Here is a 26,317-nt window from a genome sequence, read left to right as displayed (position 1 = left end):
TTGAAGGTTCCAGATTTTCGTTGCAGACTGATATCAAACAAGCTGTTCTACCATAAGAAATGTTCAATACAGATAGTAATAGCACTTGATTGCTAGAAATACATACTTAAGTATCCAGATGCAAATTCATAGACAGTAATCGTTTGTGCAGGCTAAAACATTTTTTACATGATAATTGTAACAGGAAAGGAAAAATGTATAGCCATTCAGGCATTCGAACCCAGGACTTCCGAATTCAAGATGGACGCTCTAACCAGTTTAGCTACCTGGTTGCCGAAGATAAACCCAATCCAGTTCCGCTTTATTATTTATGCATTGTTCATGATTGCAGCCTTACACAGTTTATTTGTTAGCGACTCAGCCCGAATTAGTGCGTTCATTGGTGGCTAAACTTCTGAAAGTGTACTGTTGTAACAAAATGTAAATCAAATTTCACGTAATATACTCTAAAGTGCGTTTTATTATTCGATGAAATTCTATGATGTAACTCTAATCAGCATGCTTTATTTTCTTTATGTTTCTAGCCATGTCTATTTTTAGTTACAATTATCGTGCTTTTTGCTACTTAATGCATGTTTTGGTATATCTCTGACAACTGTGATATTTTCATATGTTAAGAGCTTACATTTCATGTTATATTTATATACGATAAAACAGTTTCTTGAATCTTGTATCTACATACTAGTCACAGAAAAATAATAAGAAATCTTCGTTTGTTTGTTGATACCAAGTGAAGCCAATTATTATTCAACTAATCAACAAAATCCTGGATGATGATTTGTAAAGAAAATCAATGTATGTGTTTCAGATCCATCCTAGATACCTGAGCACTAATGCAACTATCCACACCTGGGCCTTTAGTGCGATTGCTGAACTAATAGGTATTTGAATGTCTTCTTACAGCAGCTAACGTTAGATATAACTACGGTATAACATGCATGTAGTTGATGCTGGTTTTGGAAGGTTCTAATTTGGTATAGGTTTCTCAGTCGTTTTATCAAAAAATTATATCTATCATTGGGAGGCACGATAGTCTAGTGGTAGGAAGGCGGGCTCGTGGCCGAAGGGTTGCGGGTTCGAGTCACGTCACGGCACTGTGTTGTATCTTTAAGCAAGTTACTTTACTCTGCTTGTTCAAGGCTACTCAGCTGTAAATGAGTACGGGGCGGGCAGTGCTAGAATTGTTGAATGCTTGCCGTTAGCGCCGAAATGGCAGCTCCGGCTGTATGCTCCTCAGTGAGAAAGGTATTGGCTGGTTGCAAAGGCACTATAACCACGGATAATAGTTTGTGAACTGCTTTGAGACGACCTACGAACTAGGTTGTGATAAAGCGGTACACAAAAACCTCGAATTATTATTAATTATTAATTCTATCAGAGACAAACACCACATATATAGACTCCGCAAAGACAGGATATTCCCGTCACCCACAGCACAATTAAACAACTAAAATTCATCAGTGACGAACTGAATGAAGGTAATACATGCCTATCACAAACAATTAATATTCATTTACAGACTCTATCACTTCTCCGAGTTATCGTACCTTACACTAACTTACACAATGTGAGTGTAAGGAACGACAACTCTGATTAAAGGTTGCTACAAACTAGCACAACAAACTATCAGGCATTAATTAACTCTGAGTAAAGGTTGCTACAAACTAGCACAACAAACTATCAGGCATTAACAAGACAAACATTATTTTAAAGCAAACATTATGTATATTCTAATGATGCAAGTTTTTAGTATAATGATATAATAATATTCAATGTAACCCATGCGTTTACACATTTAGACATACTTTCCAATGTTCATATTTAAACAAGTGAAATAGACCACAATATGTAAAACAGCACTCAGATAAATGATCTTATAATGATGTGAGAATTTAAGTAAAGAAGATGATTAGCAACAATTATAACTCTAAAATCACAGTTAAAATATTTATTTATTATTTTCATTAAATATTATTATTAGTCTTAATTGTTTATTTGTTTATATGAAAGCTCATTTAAGAGAAAAATGAATAGCCTTTGTAAATTGTCCCTGTAGTATGAAGTCATCATTTCATAGCTTAGAGACAGTACCATTATTAATCCGTATCACTTAATTGGAGAAATTGGGGTTTTTAATGCATTGCTAATGTTCAGACAACGCATATGACCCTGATGTGAAAGCTAAGGAACTTCGGATTAGCAAACGACAAATTCAAGGCAAAGTTTGTCTCACGTTCGTGGACAATGGAAATGGCATGACTCCAGAGACTCTTCACAATATGATGAGGTAATTCTGTTTTACCATTTTGTCTTTATCGTGCTGTTATACAAATAAATGAAGTAATTACTATAATAAAAACATACATCACTTCATTAATATACCTTTTACCAGACACATTAACCACCCCTTGTTTGCCACCCCTTCAGGTCGAAGTTTGAGAAAAAAATATACCTGCTGTTACCTATGTACCTAGGGAACAAACAGGTCGTTAGAAAGTAGAGAGCATTTCTAAATTCTTAAAAGATCGCAAATGTTTCAATGGATTGGTCAGTTTTGTGTCTCCAAGCAGAGGGCTAAAAAGCAAATATTCAAATCTGCAGAGGGAATCCCACATTAGGATTCCCACATTAGGATTCCCACATTAGCTGCCTCTTGAACATGCTCGAGTCCCTTCCTTGGCAATCCTTTACTTTTGGCCTTAGTGTGGAACGTTTGCCCAGGTGAGGAAGGTTATCGATTCTGTCTCCAGGACTGAACGTAACAAAGCCCTTACAAAGGTAGTGGTTATTCCCTGTTAGTCGTTCAGTAGTAAGGGTAATCGCGACAACTGGTTTACCCGTTGGTAGTGTAATGTGACCTGATGGAATATGTGATTGGTGCCTTCGGAATGGTATTTCAGTCTGGTAATACTATAAGGTCGGCATCCGATCCTAGCTATCGCAACGCGGCAAATCACATAATACACCGCAATCAGTACACATTCATACATTACAAACTTGTAGGCCCGTTCTTTGATGACATATATATCAATATGATGTTTTTCTGATAAAACTGGTTATTTGTATACTCTAAGCACATTTGTAAATATTATTTTAAATATTGATTGACTTTCATCGGCGATTTTGTTAAGTTACCCTGTAAGTCAACCTGATGTTATACAGCTAGTTATAATTGCCAACTGGTAGTAATAATATTTTTTTATACATACGTATGGATCATTAAAGAAATTGAAGTACAACTACAAACAATTTTGGTACTTTTCATTCATTCCTTAAGAGAGAAAGAGATAAAAGATATAACAATTCTTTATCTTTGATTTAAATAGCTTTGGATTTAATGATAAGGAAAAGTTTGCCACCCCACGTCATCAGGCTATTGGACGATATGGCAACGGTTTCAAGTCTGGCGCAATGCGCCTGGGTAAAGACGCCATAGTGTTTACCCGTCAAGTGACCACCATGAGTGTGGGTCTCCTGTCACAAACCTATCTCAACAACATCAATGCAGAGACTGTACGTGTGCCCATTGTCACATGGAACCTATCTGACAGTATCCTTTTTGGAATCAAAGAGCAAAATACTTTATTTATTTCAGAGAACTGATCAATAAAAAGATGGCATCCTGCAATGCATCTCACGAGGTTATGGCGGATTATTATTAATGGATCATCATTATACAAATAATATTAAAATATTTTTATGTCTAAAGGTCGAATACCATACCAGGATACCATAATAACTATGTGTATTGCATGCAATGCTATACAGTATCTCGGTTAAAAGTAACTAAGTATTTTCCTGCCTGAAGCATTTCCTTTGGATTATTGTAAGTCAATAAAACAAAAGCTATTACAATTTTTTCAACATGAAGTCATAAAATATACCAAATTTAGTTAATCGGCGTTTGGATAACACCGTATAACAAATGATTTTTCCATGCGATGTTATGATTTCTTTGTTTCTTTTTTAAGAGCCACTTTTGAAACTAAATTACATGATATGAAAAAGAAACGATTTGCTCCCGCTAACCTGATTACTTATCAACTTACTTTTGTACTGAACATAACACATGTTTTGAATGATAATGGGAAACACAGATTTCTTAGGAATATAAATGTTGCAATTGTTCATTTTTAACAGAGCCAAAGAGATTATTTCGACAATGGCTAGATTCGTTACATGGTTTTAATTCGTTATTGTCCGTAAGCTTAATTCGTTATGTGATTTAGCATTCGTTATTGTTCATCAAATAAGGTAGTCCAATGGCAATTATGATTATCAATCGAAGCTATTGTTTACCCTTCACATACCACAGAAACGAAACGTCTCGATCCAAGTGTGACCGCCAGTCTGGATGCTATCCTGAAACATTCTTCAATATTTAAAACTGAAGCGGACTTATTGATAGAGCTGGCTGATATTGAAAGGACTGGTGGGACAACAATTATCATATACAATCTTAATTGCAGGTGAGCATGCATCACTATGTATATAAAAATAATATACTACTCACTTTTTGCTAAGGATCACTTTTATTTTTGGGCATATGTGAAAATATATATTTCATTTGGTTTATACTAAGATTATTTAAAAAAACATGCGAATGCCCCGAATGAGATCGCATATCCGGTTTTGTTGGATAGCGTTCCACTCGGCTACCAAAGCTGTTCCAAGCTCCTGGGGCCGTTCTTGGCTAAACATTTCTGGCAATGAGAGCTGTCTGCAGCATGTCCCACACATGGTCGGTGTCAATCCATTCGTTGAATAGTCTCTTGCTGTAGATACTGATCAGTCACCCTTGCTCTGTGTGGCCTAGCATTATCGTCCATAAAGATGAGGTCAGGGCCGATAGCGCCATCGTAGGGTCTGACATAGGCAACAAGGATTTCATCGCAGTAAATCCGAGCCGTAACGGTACCATTATGGAAGACATGGAGCTCAGTTTTCCCACGAAGGCTTATGCCTCCCCACACCATAACTGAACCTCCGCCATATCGGTCATGTTCCAAAACGTTACCTGCCTGAAAACTCTTCCCAGGTTGTCTTCATACTCTAACGCGCCTGTCGGTGAAGTCGAGACAGAATCTGGACTCGTCAGTAAAAAGAACCGGTTCCCTAAAGAGTCCAAGTGCTGTGAGCTAGGGCCCAATCTAGTCGGTCCCTAACATGACGGGCAGTGAAGGGAACTCGTATTGTTGGTCTACGTGACCTTAAACCATCATCACGAAGACGGTTCCTAACTGTCTGAGTGGCTTCCCAGTGTAACGTGGTCGGGTCTATCTCTATCAAGGCCTATGATGGGGTCTCTTCAGCCTCTGGTAAGCAAGGCTACTCTAAACTGGATACTACTTTGAACCCACTCAGTGACAGTGAACAAACGCCAAATGAACAGTTCTATAATGTTTATTTATATACATAGGAGTACTGGAGCCATACGAGCATGACAGTTGCAAGGTTAATACAAGTCCATATCAACGTATCTCACTCTTGTTCTGTACATATATACACTAAAACTTCCAATATAGCTCAGTTTCACTATTATTCTGACTTATAAAGTAAATCTGACATATAGATATCAACAATAAACCTTATTTGTTTCAATTCTAGCAGTAGGAATTATATCTGACTGAAGTTCGTTACGGTTTCTAATGTAAACATTGACCTACATTTTATACGACTTTGACGTCACTTTACCATAAGCGATTACAGGGAAATCCCTTCTAAAAATAGTTTGATAGATAGATTAAATGACAATAGGCTATATCCCTAGGAAAAATAGGAAGTGAATCACGCTCGAACCTGGTAAGCGGTTCCGAGATCTTAAAACCGTGTGTACTCACCGGCTGCTGAGTCGTGACTGCCGATGTTTAGCAATAGTCCCGAAAATAACGGGACACCGTCCCGAGAAATTCACGTGCCGGGACTCTAATATGATTGGTTGACATGCACACAATGTGAAAATGTAAACTTCCGGCCTCGGACATGCGCACTGCATTACCGGAGAACAACATGTTGTCGAAATTAAACATATGAACAAGATCGACTGAAAATGACAAACTACACGACTAAATGACGACTGACCAGGTAATCCTTATAGATGCGACTAAACTATGATATATGTAAATGTTTAATTACCGCGATTCTCATTGACAACTATTATAAAGTACGTTATTATTGGAAACTAAAATGCTAGACGCACGTCTAAAATCGCCATGTGTCGGTAGTACTAAAGTCCGATTTAACAGAACGAGCCAACGATGCTGGGGAACACAATAACAATTAAAGATGGTCCTGAATATAAACAACGTTAACATAGTGGCGTTACACCAGGTACCAGAAGCATTTAGGAGGTCATTTCGTAACGCCCTAGAACCACTTCCTGCATGACGTCTGGGAGGGTTTCCGTTAGTTTGGAAATGCTTGCACATTCTTGCCATCACACTTTGAGACACACCAAGGTCTGCTGCAACCTGACGTTGAGCCATGCTAGCTTGCAGCATTCCGATGCCCCTATTCATTTCACCGTCATTTAACCGTTGTCTGGTTCGTGTTTGTGCCATATTAAAACAAAAAAATGCAAAGAATATTCATCAAATTGATTTCCTTAAAAATTTGAACAACTCCTTACTTAGGCAAGATTAGCTTTTGAAAGGGGTGAACACGTGGAAAAGCGTGCACGCGCTTTTATGGTTGACTGAACACACTCACACAGGACGATTTGGAAGGCTAACATATTCGCCCAAAACAGTACCGAAAGAAAATATAATATTCTTTCTAACATTTCGATTTTTTTCTTCAAAATATGGCTGATCCTTAGCAAAATGTAAGTAGAATTATAATAATACTTAATGATATTTCGATATTTATATAAGCATCAATTTAAGCTACTAACTGTTTAAATAAACATGTCTGTTTTCCCTTTTTAAGGTCAGGTGAAATGTTGGAGTTGGATTTTCAAAGTGACCCGTCAGATATCAGAGATCCCGATACACACCTGAAAGACACCAATGCAGAAGAAACCGCCACCATCACTAACCATCAGAAACGTCGTTATATGGTGTCACTCAGGGTTGGTCAATTACCATGCATACTTTACATATCGTTTCTCAACTGATGCCAATTATCCGAAAGGGTAATGCATCTTTCTACACATATGTTTATCCTTTTTTCACATTATCGTGCTTTTTGCGGACATATTACTTTAGTCTTTTTTTTTTTTTTTATCTCTAATCAACACGCATCTTCAACTGATACATTATATTAACAGCAATCTTTAATAAACTTGATTTTCGAGCAGGCTAATAATCACACATTTGTTGTTGACATGTAAATGCGTTACTTTCTAATCAATAAAATATTCTTTATGTTTTTTGGAAAAAATAATATAAAATATTAAAGATGTTTAAAAGACATCCTTAATGAAAAATGCAATATGTGTTGATTCCTGTCTCAAGGAACTGTTTATTTACCTAATGAAGAAATTAACTGATATAACCTGTGTGCCTATTCTGTATTTGTTACTATTGTTTGTCTTCCGATAAGTTCATATTGTTATTTATTAACATGAGAGAAGTCATTAACAGTTAGTTAAAGCGTGTATACATGAATTACATTTATAAAACAGTTGTAAGATGTTTCTTGATGTTTGTATTGGGATTAAATGTTTAAACGTAAACACGAATAAATAGACATATACATATATATAATAGAGTTGTATAAAGAAGTATCAGTGACCAGTAGATTTTAGGTTGAACACTAAGAAACACGGAGAAATGTTAATAAAACATAAACGCTTTCATTTGCATCTTCAAATATTTTACAGATATAATCGTGATGTAGTCTGTTATGCTCAAACATTTTCAATCGTGACGTCACCAATGATGTTATTATTTAGTTACGTAATAACGATACGGCAGTATTACCGTTCTCCGTGTTTTGAATATATTTATTTCAATCTAGTTGTTTGTTTCAGGAATATTGCAAAATATTGTACCTAAAGCCAAAAATGAAGATATGGATACAAGGAAAGAAGGTGAGGACGCTGCTTATCCGAAAGTCTCTCAGAAGGAGTCAAGAAGACACCTACAAACCTTCGTGGGCTGTATCCTTTCCATTTTAAATTATGTTAGCGACTTATTGCGCACATTGCTCATTTGAAAATGATAAGGGTCAAAAGGTAAAATAGTGATTTGGGACAGTGTTTGTATTGTTCGGAAGATTACCAATGGACTAAAAGCAAATCCATGATAATATTTTCTGGTACTATATTAACATTTGTGACTAATTATGATGGAAAAATAGCGTGGTCAATAACGCGTCAAGCTTCTTGGACTAAGAAACCCACCATCAGATTCTTCCACCTCGTACTTTAAAATGTAAATGTAAACCTAATGGCTATCATCGATATGCGGTCACTCTTCCGGAAGTAGAAAGTTTATTTAAACACCATTTTCAAAATAATATCCTTAGATGCAGTGAAACAGGTCTATACTCGGAAAGTGCTGGCATCCTCAAGGAACTAAGGGATGGGACTATAAGTGGCCATACATTTGAAACATTTGAAATGGCTTTACATCAGATATTGATTAGAATTTGTTCTAAAGAAGGAGCTGAAAGGGGCTCAGGATCTATAAGGGGTCATGGAGTGAAAACTACAAATTTTACCAACGTTTCATAAAATGATTCTTAGACTAGGACGATAAGAATTTTATCTTAAAAACAAGTTTAAATAAAAGGCAACGAAATAACTACACGAAGCAGTGCTATAACTACCTTTTTCTTAGTTATACAAAGCCAAATAAAATTCCAATTACATTTGGATTTGCGTCGACGCGTTTTGACGATTATGGAGTGATGCTGTACCACTACAACCGCCTGATACTAGCCTATGAGAAACTAGGATGCCAAAAACAGGTAACACTGAGCATAACTACTGTATTAATGGATATATGTAGCAGGAAAGAGAAGTGTTATTTCCTCTTAATTGTTCAAATGACCGTCGTTTACCACTGTGCATTACACATCATGAAGATAATATTGTACAGTTGTAATGACTATGGGGAAATTTATTGTCTAAAAAAGGCAACCTGTCCCCGGAGACTAAACGCAGAGGGAAATGGTTTGTCTGAAATTGAGCATAAAATTGCTGCTTCTCGAGTGCCAAGTCTATAACGGTTCTATTTTATCAATGCAAACCTAACTTGCAGACAACGCTTTTGATTAACACTCCTCCCTGTTGTTTGTTAACATTAGTCGTGATCCGCGGGAGAAGACCTGGTCAAGAGAAACCAAAGCCTTTGCTAGTATCTGTATTCCAAAATTCCAAACAATGTCTTACGTTACATGTTGTTTTATGCCACTTTTATCACATAAACGTATTAAAAAATAAGTTTTGAAGACGCAAGTTATGAAACCCGAACGAGAAACATATCTTATCTTTCGCTAATGTCGGCATTGATGTCTCGATCAATACATAAGAAAAATCTGTCCAGGTCAAGGTCAAATAAAAGATTCGGCCATCTCTCACCTGATTTCCTCGGTCTACTAAGTGTAATGACGTGACATCTACGCGACATTTGATGCCATATTTCATGTCGTTACGAAAAACTTACATTTAATCTTACGTTTTAATGTATTTCATTCCGTCAAAATGGCCACCACCATGTAAAAATGTATAAAAATTCTTTACACAGTATTTGTGTTCTTTCCAGGTCTTCAATGACCATATTCTTTATTTATTTGCTAATGAAATAAAAATACTTCATTTGTGTCGTAGATACAGCAGAATTTTTGTATGATTTTACAAAAACCGAAATCTGACTATTAACAAATATTTCCGTGTTTTCTTACCGTTAAAATATATTGTATTAGTGCTGTACTCTGGTAACGCTACACAAAGTGATGACGTGTCTACACTCATCAGTTGCAGGAACTGGTGTAATCAATATATATGTATGTCTACACACATCAGGTATAATTACTGGTGTAATCAATAAATATGTCTGTCTACACTTATCAGGTGTTAATACTGGTGTGATCTGTTCACTGTGTGCTGTTTTATTTATTCAGACGACGCTTGTTTTGGTGTAATCAATATGTCTGTCTACCCACACCAGGTGTTGGTACTGGTGTAATCAATATGCCTGTATACACTCACTAGGGGATGTTATTGGTGTAATCAATATGTCTGTCTACACACACCAGGTGTTGGTACTGGTGTAATCAATATGTATATCTACACTCACCAGGTGTTGGTACTGGTGTAATCAATATGTCTGTCTACCCTCCCTAGGTGCTGTTATTGGTGTAATCAATATGTCTACACTGATGAGATGTTATTACTGGTTTGATCACTGTGTCCCGTGTTACAGTCAGACGTGTTGGTATTGGTGTAATCAGTATGTCTGTCTACACTGATGATATGTTATTACTGGTGTGATCACTGTGCCATCTGTTACAGTCAGACGGCGTTATTATTATAATCAGTATGTCTGTCTACAATGATCAGATGTTATTACTGGTGTGATAACTGTCTCCCGTGTTACAGTCAGACGGTGTTGGTATTGGTGTAATCAGTATGTCTGTCTACACTGATGAGATAGTATTACTGGTTTGATCACTGTGTCCTGTGTTACAGTCAGACGGCGTTGGTATTGGTGTAATCAGTATGTCTGTCTACACTGATGAGATAGTATTACTGGTTTGATCACTGTGTCCTGTGTTACAGTCAGACGGCGTTGGTATTGATGTAATCAGTATGTCTGTCTACACTGATCAAATGTTATTACTGGTGTGATCACTGTGCCCTGTGTTACAGTCAGACGGCGTTGGTATTGGTGTAATCAGTATGTCTGTCTACACTGATGAGATAGTATTACTGGTTTGATCACTGTGTCCTGTGTTACAGTCAGACGGCGTTGGTATTGATGTAATCAGTATGTCTGTCTACACTGATCAAATGGTATTACTGGTTTGATCACTGTGCCCTGTGTTACAGTCAGACGGCGTTGGTATTGGTGTAATCAGTATGTCTGTCTACACTGATGAGATAGTATTACTGGTTTGATCACTGTGTCCTGTGTTACAGTCAGACGGCGTTGGTATTGGTGTAATCAGTATGTCTGTCTACACTGATGAGATAGTATTACTGGTGTGATCACTGTGTCCTGTGTTACAGTCAGACGGCGTTGGTATTTATGTCATTGTTGTGATTTTGTTTACAGACAAACGGCTTTGGAAATGATGTGATTGCTGTGGTGGAGGCCGACGCTCTTGAAGTCATAAACAACAAACAGGACTTCATCCGTGATGCCAAATACAGGTAATTTTTTCTGAGTGATAGGGAATCTTATTTTCGATTCCGTGTAATGCATATGGAAAAGTATAATCAGAATTGTAAGCTTGATGTTAATATATTACAAAAACAATGCATAAGAACGTTTTTATGTGGAAACTGAAGCATACCACGTTCAGGAGAACCAATGTGTGATATTTTCAGTCGAGATGAAGATTGCGCTCTTCCCTTCGGTGTCTATGCTAAAATCAAGAAGAAGAATTTAAATGTTTAGGGTTTTTTTCAAATATGTTTTAGCTATTCTACACATGAACAAGGAAGTACAATTTACGTAATTTTCGTTAAATTCATATGACACTAAAAAATGAAGCATAAACTGTTCAAATTCAACAAATTAATATAAAGACCAATATGCACAGTATATGCGTTATATCCGACATGCGGCTTTGTATGATCCTTTTGTCAAATTCTGTGTTTCAGCACCTTAATGGATAATATATCAAAAAAACTGAGAGATTATTGGAACGTGAAAAAAGGCAATGCTGTCGACATGTAAGTCAACCCTAGAAGAAAGATATGTCTATATATTTTCAAGTTAGATAAATAATTGACAAAAATAAAGAAATTATTGCATGGAAATTAAATGTTTAATTTACTACAAATAAAAGCAAAAAATACAGTGTTTTTTAATTGTTTGTGGTAAATCCTGTTGCTTTCAAAATAATGGAAAACTATATCGTAGAAATTTGTCCATTTATTATATGTGAACTTCAAATAATTTATCAATAGATAATATTTTCATACTTGAACTGGATATAACTTTGACAAATCTAAGTATATTTACTACTTACCAGATAATACCTTTGAATTGTATTAGAAGTTTATAACATCGTAAACATTGTTCAATTCGCGATTGTGTTCCTTTGTGATTTTCAAATGTTTCATCAAACAATTGAAATAGTCCAAACTACGTGTACCATGAAAGAAAATTGACAGTTTCTTAGAATCAAGCACTTAGATATGGGATGCATGTTATGGTTGATAATAATGTATAAGTAAATAAGTAAATCCGATTTGTTTATTGTTGAAACTGGTACCTGGTGGTATTGTAGGGAGGATACGCTGAAAAACAATGATGAGCCCTTTGGCAATTGGGTCCAGTGTGATAACTGCAATAAATGGCGGCGCCTGCGCAATGGAGTACAAGCAGAAGATCTCCCCTTAAAATGGTATTGTCGCAATAATGAAGACCCCCAATACAAGTAAGTAGTAAATGTATTTCTGATTATATATTGTAAGTGTAGTATCTACTATAAAAGTGTGTAAATATTAAATAAAAATAACCCTAATGTCTTCTGTGGGCAAATATATTGCGTGGAAAGATCGTAGGTATACAAGGACTGCCATAAACCAATAATCAGTGGTAAAATTCGTTCTTATAATCATGCCATTATTATATTCAATCTATGTTCTCTATACATTTCGTAGTCGTTGTGACATAGAGGAGGAAGAAGAGACCGAAGATGTCGAGGAAGAAAAAAGACGAAAGTACAGGAAAATGTATGTATGATTTGTCTGTGTAATAAGTCTTTTATTATAAAAACAATCCTGATCAATAATAAATTGTCATGTTTGCGTGCAGAAATTTTCACTTTCTTTTATTAGTTTTGAAAATCCAATAATATTTAAAGAATGAAATGCATTTTTTATCATTAAAAGTATGCAGCACAGCTTCGTTCAAACATATTCCATAATGCGCGGCAGCGCACCTTTGAAATATGCTATCATAATTCTCAAATGAAAACAGCGTTGTATATTGAAAGAGTAAGGCTTATTTGATTATATTCACATTGCCTTTGTACAGACCTAACATAAACCTACCAACAGAACATGTTTTGTTTTACAATCCAATAACAAAAGAACCACTACGGTAATAACGTGGCGCATATTAAGAAATTTGTTTGATCAGAGCTATGTTGCATACCATCATAAATGACCAAATTACGCATTTTAATCCTTATCTTCACGTTCAAAATAGCAAAGAAAATGTTATTTCAACGTTATTATCGCAATCGAGGTAATGGTTCTAATGTTAATTAACGTAGTGGTTCTAATGGTTAATTGACGGAATGGTTCTAATGGTTTTTTAACGTAATGGTTCTAATGATTAATTGACGTAATGGTTTTAATGGTTAATTAACGTAATGGTTCTAATGGTTACATAACATATTTTCTCTACATCATCTAAGATACAAATACTCAACTATGAACATGCTTATCATTTTAGGAAGATGAACCAACAACGATTACAACGGGAGGTAAATACTTGAAACTATTTATTGTCTTTGTTTATTGCCTATCGAGCTCGGATGTTGCATATTTGGATACTTGCCCAAACATCTACCTGTATATCTAGTACATTTTACCACATACCTGTTGAATCTTGTTATAGTAATACAAGCAATTTTCAGACCATGAAATACAACGTTCTGTATTTCACATGTGCAATACGGAATGTTGTATTTACCTACTAGCCGGAACTAGTTTTTATGGTAATCCCCTTGTCATGGGGAACTGAAAAGTTTATAAAATCTTTGTATCGATCTCTACCAAATACGAAAGGAATGTGATAAAAGCAAGACAATATATTTGTGTTTTTTTTAAGGAAACAGAAAGCACTCATTTATTTCGCGGACGTATGTATTGACTCGTGGGCTCCGCGCACGCGTCAATATATTCGTCCGCGCAATGAACTCGTGCTTTCTGATTCGTTTGAAAAATACAAGTGTGTGGTCTTGCATGTTTATTGCCCATATCCAGGTTTATACTATGAAATCACTCCGCTTTTAAAATTACGACACAATGAATTCAACGGTTTCTGTTTGTTAAAAAGAGCGTCTTAAAATCATTGCTATCGTGGATGGTGTATTTTATGATATGGGTTTCTTTGACGGCCGTACCACTACTTCTATAGTCTACATCTGATCATCAAACAGAGTGTATTTGAAGAAGAAAAAAACTAACAAAAAAGATTTTGGTTAGAGTAGTTGCTATAAATGTTTCAGTGATATTTGCAATCCTTCAAATTGAATTTTTATTCAATTGCTAAATCCTCTGTGTTTAAAAAACATGAATCCTTCACACAGTCTGGTGTTTCTCTTTCGTAAGAAAATCTTAACTCAATTATCAGATAAGTAATTAGATTTCCTCACATCATTTTCAGAAGTCAGGAACGCAATCAAGGCAATCATTAGTGAACAACCTTAACAGAAGTCAAACAGTAAATGAAAGTATGGATCAACCGGAGAACATCCTTGCTTTAACAGGAGAGGTATGAAGAATTTTTTTTATCTGCGCAAATAAGTCGTTGAAATATTGTGTTCAAAATTTATCTTTCTTTTTCAAAGGAAATAATGAATCTGACCATATTTATATCAAATCCTACTTAACCAAACTTAGTGTACCTGTTTTGCCGTTTGCAGCCTTTAAGATTACAAATCAAGCAAATATTGGTGAATAACGATAACAGAAGTCAAACAGTTAATAAAAGAATGCCTCCACCGGAAAACAAACCAGAATCAAACGAAGGAGAGGTAATTAGATTTATTCCTGCTCCGTTCATATAATTCAGTCTGCAATATTGCATAATGATTTTTTTTTCTTCAAATGAAAATTAATCTTTTGAGCCTATTTATTCCAAAATCTACCTTTTAAAAACTTAGTTTGTTCCTCATGTATACATGTACTACTGTTAACAGACTTTAAGAGCACACATCCAACAGTCATTGGCGAACAATCCTAGAAGTCAAAACGTCAATGAAAGTATGGATCAAGCGGAGTCATTCCCTGAATCAGCAGGACAGGTATGAAGCGTAAACAATTCAGTCAATAATATTGCGTTATCTATAATTTCAACAAAGAAATAAATAATCGTTTTTCTATCTTCATGTCTAATTTTTTTGTATTAAACTTATTTTTTCACATGTGGATTACATGTGTCAATAGAAACAATCTAGAAATCATTCGCCAAGAACTTTAGAACAGACGTCAGACTATTAAAGTCAATAAACAAAAACCGGGAAATAGGTTTGAATCAGTTAAAGTTCGTGTTTTTTTCTAATTTGTTTTCATGCTATTGTTCTACCACCAAGTCATATCATCAGTTCAGAACATCCAATTATTTCTCATTCTTTAAACAATCTAATGCATAAAGCTACTTCTCCAAACTGTATATTTTCTTTCTCAAATAAGAATTAATGGTCATTAAATATTTTATTACCAAAAACCTTTTTCATGTGGATGTATTAATGTTTACAGACACCACGAATAGAACAGCAACCATTGAAGGGCTTTAGCAGAAAACGGAATGCCATTGACAAAACCTTTGGATCAGTTAAAACTGAGGTATAAATCTTCATTTATTAGTCCTAGTTGTCTTTATAGTTTTTATTTCTGAATTGAATTATCTGCTGGCATCCAAGGGAGAGGGCCTAGAAAGTTGTATAATCAATCAATAAAATGTTTTAATAAATCCACTTTTCGTTAGTATAATTAGGTCGCTATTGATATTTGTCCTACTAAAGCAACACCAATACTGAATAATCGCAACAAGAATGTATATTTCTTCATAGGACGTAATGGACTTTTCTTCAGCAGTGACAGCATCTCCAAGGTAGGTTACTGTTTTACCTAGAAACAGATTCCTATTTCTGCTTAAATGGGGATTAGATGGTGATTCTTTTTACACTCCAGGTCATCCACGAAGTCCCTACTTCGGATTTAGTCTATTTTTTATTTTTTTTAACTTTGTGTTTGAAATATTAAAATTAGCAGATATAATATGTTAAATCTCTTATAAAACTATAATGATTTAAGCCACGATTTGATTATATCTTTTACGAAGTAAAAAGCCTGTGTGTACAAGATATTTCACGAACCCCTCAACCAGCAAAAGTTTATATTTACATTATAGTATGACCCTTTGAGTTCTTAGCCTGATTAGATTTTTGCGGTTATTGGTGAAGGTTAAAAGGTAAAGAAAGTCCCAGGCAAAGCGGGATGGGTATATCTATGTGAGCCTCCGCTCACTTTGATTTTATATTTACCGAATTAACACAACAAATTGTTGCAAATAACTAAACATATTTTAGCTCCTAGTCGACAAAGTTATTTAAATAAATGACCTTGGCCCTTTAAAGGTCGTATGTGTCAAATGTGATGGACTCTTTAAACGTCATCTACATAAGTACTAGGCTTAAGGACATGGAACTTGTACTGTATCCTGTTTTGATGAAGCAGATACAAAGTTCGTTCAAATTAGAAAAGGTTTAGAATAACAATAGGAAGGCTGATTGGTTGGAAGGGTTATCAAGTTCACCTAAAATGTTTTGTTTTACAATCCAATAACAAAAGAACCACTACGGTAATAACGTGGCGCTTATTAAGAAATTTGTTTGATCAGAGCTATGCTGCATACCATCATAAATGACCAAAAAACGCATTTAAATCCTTATCTTTACGTTCAAAATAGCAAAGAAAATGTTATTTCAACGTTATTATCGCAATTGACGTAATGGTTCTAATTGTTAATTAACGTAATGGTTATAATGGTTGATTAACGTAATGGTTCTATTGGTTACATAAAATAGTTTCTCTTCATCATCTAAGATACAAATACTCAAATATTAACATGAATATCATTTTAGGAAGATGAACCAACAACGATTACAACGGGAGGTAAATACTTGAAACGATTTATTGTCTTTGTTTATTGCCTATCGAGCTCGGAAATTGCATATTATAGTCGTGCCCAAACATCTACCTATATATCTAGTACATTGTATTGCCCATGTCTATGTGTATACTATGAAAACACTCCGCTTTTAAAATACGATACATTAATTTGAAAGGTTTCTGTGTTTCTGTTTGTTGAAAAGAGCGTCTTAAAATCATTGCTATCGTGGATGGTGTATTTTATGTAAGAGTTTTCTTTGACTGCCGTACCAAGAACTACTACTATAATCTACATCTGAGCATCAGACACAGTTTATTTGAAGAAGAAAAAAACGGCAAAATAGATTTTGGTTAAAGTAATTGCTATACATCTTTCAGTGATATTTGCGCATCCTTCAAATTGAATTTTTAATCAATTGCTTAATCCTTTTCTTTTAAATAACATAAACCCTTCGCATAGTCTTGTGTTTCTCCATCGTAAGAAAACTTTGAATCAATTATCAGATAAGTAATTAGTGTTCCAACCCTAACTGGAGTAAAACAGTTAATAAAAGTATGGATCAACCGGAGAACATCCTGAATTTAACAGGAGAGGTATGAAGATATATTTTTTATCTGCGTAAATAAGTCATTAATGTTGTGTTCAAAATTTATCTTTTTCTTTCAAAGGGATATAATGAATCTGACCATATTTATATAAAATCCTACTTAACCAAACTAAGTGTACCTGTATTGCCGTTTGCAGCTTTTAAGAGCACAAATCCAACAGCCATTGGCAAACAATCCTAGAAGAAGCCAAAACGTCAATGAAAGTATGGATCAACCGGAGTCATTCCTTGAATCAGCAGGACAGGTATGAAGCGTAAACAATTCAGTCAATAATGTTGCGTTATGTATAATTTCAACAAAGCGATAAATAATCGTGTTTTCTATCTTCATGTCTAATTTTTCTTTATTAACTTATTTTTCCACATGTGGATTACAGGTGTCAATAGCAACAATCTAGATATCATTCGCCAAGAACTTTAGAACAGACGTCAGCCTATTAAAGACAATAAACAAAAACCGGGAAATAGGTTTGAATCAGTTAAAGTTCGTGGTTTTTTTCTTATTTGTTTTCATGCTATTATTCTACCACCAAGTCATATCATCAGTTCGGAACATCTATTTATTTCTCATTCTTTAAACAATCTAATGCATAAAGCTACTTCTCCAAACTGTATATTTTCTTTCTCAAATAAGAATTAATGGTCATTAAATATTTTATTACCGAAACCTTTTTCATGTGGATGTATTTATCTTTTACAGACACCAAGAATAGAACAACAGCAACCATTGAAAGGCTTTAGCAGAAAACGGAATGCCATTGACAAAGCCTTTGGATCAGTTAAAACAGAGGTAAAAATCTTCATTTATTAGTCTTAATTGTCTTTATAGTTTATATATTTCTGAATTGAATTATCTGCTGGCATCAAAGGGAGAGGGCTTAGTAAGTTGTAAGAACTTGTGCTCAGTCCCTTTGATTGTTTTTCCATCAATAAAATGTTTTAATAAATCCACTTTTCGTTAGTATAATTAATTCGCTATTGATATTTGTCCTACTAAAGCAACACCAATACTGAATAATCGCAACAAGAATGTATATTTCTTCATAGGACGTAAAGGACTTTTCTACAGCAGTGACAGCATCTCCAAGGTAGGTTACTGTTTTACCTAGAAACAGATTCCTATTTCTGCTAAAATGGGGATTAGATGGTGATTCATTTTACACTCCATGTCATCCACGAAGTCCCTACTTCGGATTTAGTCTATTTTTTTTAATTTTTCTTAACTTTGTGTTTGAAATATTAAAATTAGCAGATATAATATGTTAACTCTCTTTTAAAACTATAATAATTTAAGCCACGATTTGATTGTATCTTTTACAAAGTAAAACGCTTGTGTGTACAAGATATCTCACGAACCCCTCAACCAGCAATGGTTTATATTTACACTATAGTATGACAACTTTGAGTTCTTATCCTGATTAGATATTAGTGGTAATTGGTGAAGGTTAAAAGGTAAAGAAAGTCCCAGGCAAAGCGGGATGGGTATATCTATGTGAGCCTCCGCTCACTTTGATTTTATATTTACCGAATTAACACAACAAATTGTTGCAAATAGCTAAACATATTTTAGTTCAACTGCACGAGAAGAAAGTAGGGCTATGCTGTTGCGCTGGATCCGTCGTCTTCTGTAATAGTGTAAAAATTGTAATATGCGGAGATGATAGGCGACAAAGTTATTTAAATAAATGACCTTGACCCATTTAAGGTCGCATGTGTCAAATGTGATGGACTCTTTAAACACCATCTGCATACGTATTAGGCCTAAGGACATGGAACTTGTACTGTATCCTGTTTTGATGAAGCAGATACAAAGTTTGTTCAAATTAGATAAGGTTTAGAATAACGATATTTGGACGGTTGATTGGTTGGAAGGGTTATCAAGTTCGTCCCGATTAAATACGATTTTGGCCACAAGGGTCAAATGTTTGAAACAAATGTGAGATAATACACTTTTTTTTTACATATTTGACCCCTTTGACCTTGGAAGTAAGTCAATATAATTTATTTTGGGAGATTTTATAGCACTCCATACGACGTACCTACTGGCAAACTATCATCGCCCTAGGCCTCATGAATATTCAAAAGAAATTGTTTAAAGGTATTTTCACATATTTGATCCCTGTGACTTGAAAGTGTGTAAGTCAATGTCATTTATGTGAGGAAACTTTATTGCACTTAAAAAGTCGTTAAAGTAAAAAAAAGTTGACGGACGACGGACAACACACCATACCATAAGTTCAACTGGCACCTCGTGCAAGGCGAGCTAAAAATAAAACAAAAGCCATGGTGTAACGATACTAACCCTGTAGTATAAGCGTTCTTGATATCACTTCTTTTAACAAGTGAGCGATAAAGGCTATGTGGACAGTCATTAAAAAATATAAACTAGAGTACAAAACACAAGGAAAAGGTGCAACGTCAGATGACTTTTAGATATTTTTATGATTTTTTTGTTTTTATTTTAGCTCTTGCCGTAATGAAGCTAGTAGGAAGGACACACCAGCTAAACGACCGAAGCCATCTAATGTAGGCATAAATCAAATTACGCCTACGATGTACCCAATTCCGCAGGAGGATGAACAAGTAATGATGTTGCGTAACTTTTGCGATGCTGAAACACAAACAAAGGAAATGATCCGAATGTGCAATAAAGAGTGTATGAAGATTGACGAGGAATTGCATGGGAAAATAGAGAGAGAGAAGAAGAAAACAGTGGACATGGAAAAAAAGGTGACGGAGGCCATGCAAAAAGTGGATGAAACTAATGGAAAGTTAGAAGAGGCCAATATAAAGGTAGAAAAGGCTGAACGAAAGATAGAAGAGTCTTATAAAGAGAAAGAACAGGCTAATAAAGAGAAAGAACAGGCTAATAGAAAGTTAGCAGAGGCTAATAGAAAGTTGGAAGGTGCCAATAGAAAGGTAGAAGAGGCTGGTAAAAAAATAGAGGAATCGTTGAGAGGAGCAGAAATTAGCCAGAAAAAGGTAGCTATGGCAGGAAGACAACTTCAGGAGGCAGCACGAAAGGTAACAGATGCAGGAATCAGAGCAGATTCATTTGAATCACGATTGAGAGAATTTCGGAGGAATGTGTATACATTTCTGCAGGGAAATGCCACGGGTGATATTGGCACAGAGGACGCAGTGGAAGATTTAATCTTGGCAATTATTACTGATGGTCAGCGATAGCTGTTTTCTAAACAATTGATGTTGTGTATGGCGTTGGGTCATTGCTTCTGATCAAACAGTGAAGAATATTTTACATAAATGTTATTTTATGTTTATAATATATACTAAGCAAGTTTTGGTGTAAAGCTTCGAGTATATTGACATGTAGTCGTATATTTTGTGAACAAAGAATGAATCAGGATATATAATATTTCAAAATCAACTCGAACGATTACGTCTAAGATCAGTGTTACACTCCTGTTTGACCTTTGCTGTCAGTTTATGCCGGCATACTATAAGAGCGCTCGACAATGTAGGCTATTATGGTGAAAAATACACTAAAAGTTCATTGGATAAAAATGAAGATGAAATAGAATAAGAGAAAGTGTTCCAAACAATAGTATATTGAACATTTATGAGTTTTTGCTCACTTATTGGGAATAAACTAAAGTTTTAAATTACCACTGACAAAGTACGGTTTAGCGGAATAATATTATACATTGTTCTTTTACTTTCGATTCTTCTTCCAACTATATGAATACAAACATTCTGACATTCCTCGGACAAGATGTCTCTTTACCGAATATGTCAGCGTTAATGAAATGGACAATATAAACAGTAAAAGGTGGAATAAGCGGATTAATCAGTTACCCGACTAATTATTTAACGAAACTAATGGCTACTTCGCTGTTAAAGTTCCCGGACGTAGCCTACATCACCACAACACAAGTACCCTTATCATTGGAAAATAAGATGGCTATGAACCTTAATTGACATGACTAAACGTGTATATATAGCAAAGGTTGAAATGTACGTTGATTTGTTAAAAAGATTTTTCTCATTTGCATTATTTAAAAAAGAACTCAATTCTTATCGCAATTCAACAAAAGCTGTAATTAACAAACGCGCAAAACTCAGAAATGACATCTGATGTAAATTCGGTAACATAAGAGAACTTTACTTTACGTTATTTCAATACGTGCCTCCTGAATAATCTTCTGTCTGATGGGTGATGTTCGTGTTAAAAACCATCATGAAGCTTCTGTGAAATATTTCTAAGGTTTTTGATAGTAACTATGTCTAGATAAAAGCAAATTTACGACTTAAACTATTATTAAAATCATTGTATTTTTCTCCAAAGAGCATTTCGTTTCCAGAAAAGCTCCCAATCTTTGTAAACTATTAATTTATCTTGAGATTGAATGATGACAAGTTTGAAAATATACTCATACAATGTATCTGTATGCTACACAACTCATTTTTCGAAGGTCAATCATTATTTTGTTGTAATTCCATATAATTTTACACCACTGCAGAGATCATTTCTTTTCAACATTTTTTTTAAAATTCAAAATGGCATTTTAAAAAGACATACAGCAGGTAATGCCTATATCAGTTATCTCCTGTAGAAGCAGCAGGGTTGCATTTGTATGATTAACAGATTTGAATGCTCAAGTGATGGTATAGGGGAGATAACTCCAATGTTTTTAGCTGTTACAGGTCAGTCTGTGCTGAATCTTTACCTCATCAGGGTAATAGACCATATATTGTCCATCATCATTCACTATAGGTAATCCCTAGGATTTCAAGATCCACACAAAGTGACCTGTGGTTAATGAAATATTAAATTGATAGACAATTAACTATGTATCTGTAGGGTATATTCGCACTGCGAACTGTGTTATATTAAAACACATTATACAATTATATCTTAGCTAATTAATTCTTGATATTTTGTTTCATGCACTTGTCCATGTTGAGGTATGGGGTGAGCATACTACAATCTCATTAAAATCAGATGTTAATAAGAAAAAAAGAAAAAAAAGCTATCATCCGGTACGTGATAATGAACAGCTGTATTTATTCAGATTGAGCATACTATATAATGATATTGATAACAGCCATATTTAGACTAATCAATATTTTCTTTCAGGTATGTACTTTGAACTGTTATAGCCATGTTTAAAGTAGTAGTATATTGTAACCAATTCATTGACAGTTCTCCTTAAGTTTGTGAAAAGGGTGGAAACCATTTCTAAGATGCTCTTTTTAACTTCCACCATCACATTGCTACAACCATTGATTATTGTATGCAGTGTTTAGTGCGAATGAGTATATTAGTAAGGATGTCGAGAGTAATTGTCTGCGATCATTGTACGTCTGACACAAAAAATAACGACCAGTTTCCAATTCAAAAACCGCATTCACATGTAGCATATTCTAATAGATCAAACTTTAAGTTACTGACATTATTTTTAATTTGACATAGTATTCGTCCCATTTCGGAAATGGTTGGTGTGGCCCAAAAGGGGAAATAAAGGTAACATATTTAAAGTCCTTCTCCTACCATAAGGATTAAGGGATTTTATCCTTATTAAGTCTGGAGTATCCTTGGTCCAAGGGGACTCAATTTTGTATAAACCGTGGGTGTGGCCCCCTTGGGGGCAGAGGGGTGGGGCCGAATAGGGCAAATAGAGGTTAACCTTTAAAGTTCTTCTCCTTACATCTTTTTTTTTTATCTTAATTCGGTCTGGAGCATCCTTGGACAAAGGGGACGTAATTTTGTATAAAGGAAGGGTGAGGCCTCTCTGGGTGCTGAAGGTTGTGAGGCCAAATAGGAAAATTTGATGTTTAAATCTTAAAAATCTTTCTTCTTCTGTACTATTGTAGGGATTTTATGTAATAAGAATGTATTTACCATATTTGCTTTTTTTATCCAGGTGAGCGATACAGGCCCTCTGGGCCTCTTGTTTTAGATTTTAAACTGAGTGTGCAGTATAAAACTTTAGGTCAAAACACGCATAGAAAGATACTGTTTGATTTGCTTTGATGCAAATATCTAATATGCTAATTTTAATAGCATTTGCAAGTAAGTACTTGTTATAGCCACGAAGTATTTACGTACATGTAAATGTTTGCCTGCTTTCAACATGCAGTAAGCACGTCGGTGTACATGTAAGTGTTGACTTGCATTAATCAGACGTGTATAACGCGTACTCTGCCGCCTCTGTCTCTGTCCTCGTTGATAAGATTTGTAGTAACGGGAAATAATATAATTTCCCATTCCTTTTTATTTCACATTTAAGTGCCTTGTATCTTTAATCACATTATTCGGCAGCTTTATATTTTGATGTATTTACTGTATCACTTTTACTTCTGGGATCTACTTTCCGGTCCTCGTATTTACGTATTGGGCAGTTCAATGCCGTGGTGTAACTTGTCTTCAGTTTAGTCAGAGAACAACTAATAATGTATCATCGTTAGTCAGATTTAAGACAGGATGATCGAGTCTTCAACCAGATACTGTTCATAGAATCTTGATGTAAAACCACAGAAAGATAGATTAGTGTTGTATAACATTTATTCTGTGTTGCACAAAGTACAAATGTGATCAGTGTGATCCATATTCTGATATAAAAAGTATGTACTTTTGTTTTAAAGATGTTTTCCCTGTTTTGCTTGCACTGGTACAGCTTAAATGACTTTATAATTTGGATATATTTTGATCTACAGTTATAGAAACTGGGTACTATGTGTAGTATGCCATTATGTGGTGATTCTGTGTATATTGTTTGTGTAGATATACATAGGGAATCTGTAATGCGGAGAGCTCGAGATAATTGAAGTGTTTGTTTTGTTATCCATTTTCCTTATACTTTTATTGTATTGTTATTATGTAATACTGGCGATTGTTTTTCTTATAGTTGTGCTTTTGATAGAGATATCAGTCACAAAGATAGTGTTTGGAGTGGAAAAACACAGTGGCTGACCATGCTTGAAGTGTGAGGCATGGTGAAGAAGTGGCTATAAGAAGGTAGTTTGCTGGGCACTGTAGAGTATGCTCTTGTGTGATTGGAGAGTTTCTGAGATTCTGATATATACCATCTGTGTATTGCTGTTGTAGCCAATGCCAGGAAATGCTTGAAATAACATTTTATTGCGAATGAAAAATGTGTTACTGTGACTGAAGATAGGTTACCGGGGGTGGACTTTACTACTCATTCTGATTGTTTTTCCGACTGTGTGAATATTTGTATATACGATGTATTTTATGTGTTTCGCATCTATGAGATTTAGGTGCTAAATAAAGTATGACCACTGAATTTGTTGTATGGATTCATGAAGTTTTTTAGTAATGAATTTCGTCCCAAATTTACTGCCAAATTGTAATTTACAGAGTTCATGAATTATTATGTAGTAATGGAATCTATCCTAAATTATGATAAGTTTTGTAGCACCTAAACTATTTTCGTTAATAACAAGTTAGAAGAATTGATACTAGGGACGTATCCCTATTAATGTTAAAATTTGAAGATTGCATAATGTGTTAATTAATGTGCTCATAATTTGTTGAGGTTATTGCCACAAATATTGTGTCTGTTTATGCAACGTGTAATTGCAAGCGTTACTATTTTGTGTTCGAGTTTAAGGTACAGTATGTTAATCGAGAGAATGCAGTGTGCAAACATTGTGGAATTTCGTATTAAGCTGATGTTGTCCAGGCCTGTGTATTTTTGTTTGGTCCGGCAGGACACATTTCCTTTTCATCAGTTTACAAATTGTGTACATTTTGACAAAAAGTTTTGACTTTTGTCTTAACGGGGGAGAAGTGTAAAAGTTTAGTAAATTTGTCATTAAAGAGTTATATTTGACGACTGTCATGATCGATATATACCGGAAGTTGATATACTGTTCGGAACTCTATAGCAACAACGGAAATGTTTCGAGTAATTTTGCGCGACTATTGCACGTGCAAATTGTCGTGTTTTTGTCTATTTAAGCCGGTACACCTGTGTGCTTCGGCAGTCAGAATAAAAGTCTTGACGGGACTGGTTCGGATCACCTCTTTTCTTCTGTAGGAAGGGTCTCTCAAACGCAATAGGATAATGTTAGTTTAGATATTTCACCAGTCACAGTACTAGCAGTAGTTTCTCTGTAGCCATGTAGTATTTTTGTAGCAGATTTAGAGTCGTGGTCTGAACCATGCCGTCGTCCATTTAAAAGGCATATATATATATGGCCGTGCAGCCTTCAGTATCTCATTTCGTCGTCTATTCGATAGGCATATGGCCGTGTAGCCGTCTGTATATATAGTAAGTTAGGCCTTTTACCACTTGGAAATGAGCCATGTTATTGATGTGCGTGTGCTCGAGTGTGTGACAGCGTGGTCTGAACTCATGTCCCTGTGCGTAAATATTTACATGTCATATTAATTAACTACATTTATATTTCGGTGTCTGTGTTTATTTGCCGAACTTCAAACATATCAGACTGCAAGACCCTGACGGACCAAAGATCACCGAACCTTTTACACATATATACAGTGAACTTGTTTAAGGCATTTCCTAGGCATATTTACGATCACTAAATATAATGTATCTTTAAACATTCAATGTATTATCTTGCTATTAAATCATTTATTCTGTTTAACCGAAATAAATAACACAAAGAAAACAAAACCTGTCTTCTTATTGAATAATAAATCATGTCTGCATCGGGGGGGGGGGGGGGGGGGGGG

The 26,317-nt window shown here is 35.1% G+C and overlaps 1 protein-coding gene across 5 annotated transcripts; it reads left to right on the top strand.

Annotated features, from left to right (window-relative positions):
- The first annotated feature begins 778 nt into the window (after nucleotides 1–778).
- LOC110458264 (MORC family CW-type zinc finger protein 3-like) lies at nucleotides 779–22,578 on the top strand. Of its 5 annotated transcripts, XM_021509877.1 has the most exons (22): nucleotides 779–881; nucleotides 2,155–2,287; nucleotides 3,327–3,550; nucleotides 4,316–4,469; nucleotides 6,928–7,069; nucleotides 7,973–8,101; nucleotides 8,794–8,913; nucleotides 11,223–11,320; nucleotides 11,774–11,845; nucleotides 12,406–12,555; nucleotides 12,782–12,853; nucleotides 13,581–13,611; nucleotides 14,517–14,624; nucleotides 14,776–14,886; nucleotides 15,052–15,156; nucleotides 15,611–15,697; nucleotides 15,925–15,965; nucleotides 16,999–17,029; nucleotides 17,772–17,879; nucleotides 18,335–18,424; nucleotides 18,682–18,722; nucleotides 20,100–22,578. In XM_021509877.1, the coding sequence occupies exons 1-22, from the start codon at nucleotides 794–796 to the stop codon at nucleotides 20,818–20,820; spliced, it is 2,856 nt and encodes a 951-aa protein (XP_021365552.1). In that variant the 5' UTR covers nucleotides 779–793; the 3' UTR covers nucleotides 20,821–22,578. The 5 variants fall into 5 exon arrangements, with proteins under 5 accessions (XP_021365552.1, XP_021365553.1, XP_021365554.1 ...); XM_021509878.1 differs by lacking the exon at nucleotides 14,776–14,886; XM_021509880.1 differs by lacking the exon at nucleotides 2,155–2,287 and having other exon boundaries at nucleotides 822–881.
- Nucleotides 22,579–26,317: the final 3,739 nt, after the last annotated feature.

This window comes from Mizuhopecten yessoensis, unplaced genomic scaffold (genome assembly GCF_002113885.1).
Source record: "Mizuhopecten yessoensis strain PY_sf001 unplaced genomic scaffold, ASM211388v2 scaffold9511, whole genome shotgun sequence".
Lineage (NCBI taxonomy): Eukaryota > Metazoa > Mollusca > Bivalvia > Pectinida > Pectinidae > Mizuhopecten > Mizuhopecten yessoensis.
This window is presented reverse-complemented; position numbering and strand designations above follow the sequence as displayed.

Excerpts from the sequence above, each read along its gene's own strand:
- LOC110458264 (XM_021509877.1), top strand. The coding sequence starts at position 794 with ATGTATGTGTTTCAGATCCATCCTAGATACCTGAGCACTAATGCAACT. Across the intron at positions 2,288-3,326 it reads ACTCTTCACAATATGATGAG|CTTTGGATTTAATGATAAGG; the intron begins GTAATTCTGTTT and ends TGATTTAAATAG. Across the intron at positions 18,425-18,681 it reads TTGGATCAGTTAAAACAGAG|GACGTAAAGGACTTTTCTAC; the intron begins GTAAAAATCTTC and ends ATTTCTTCATAG.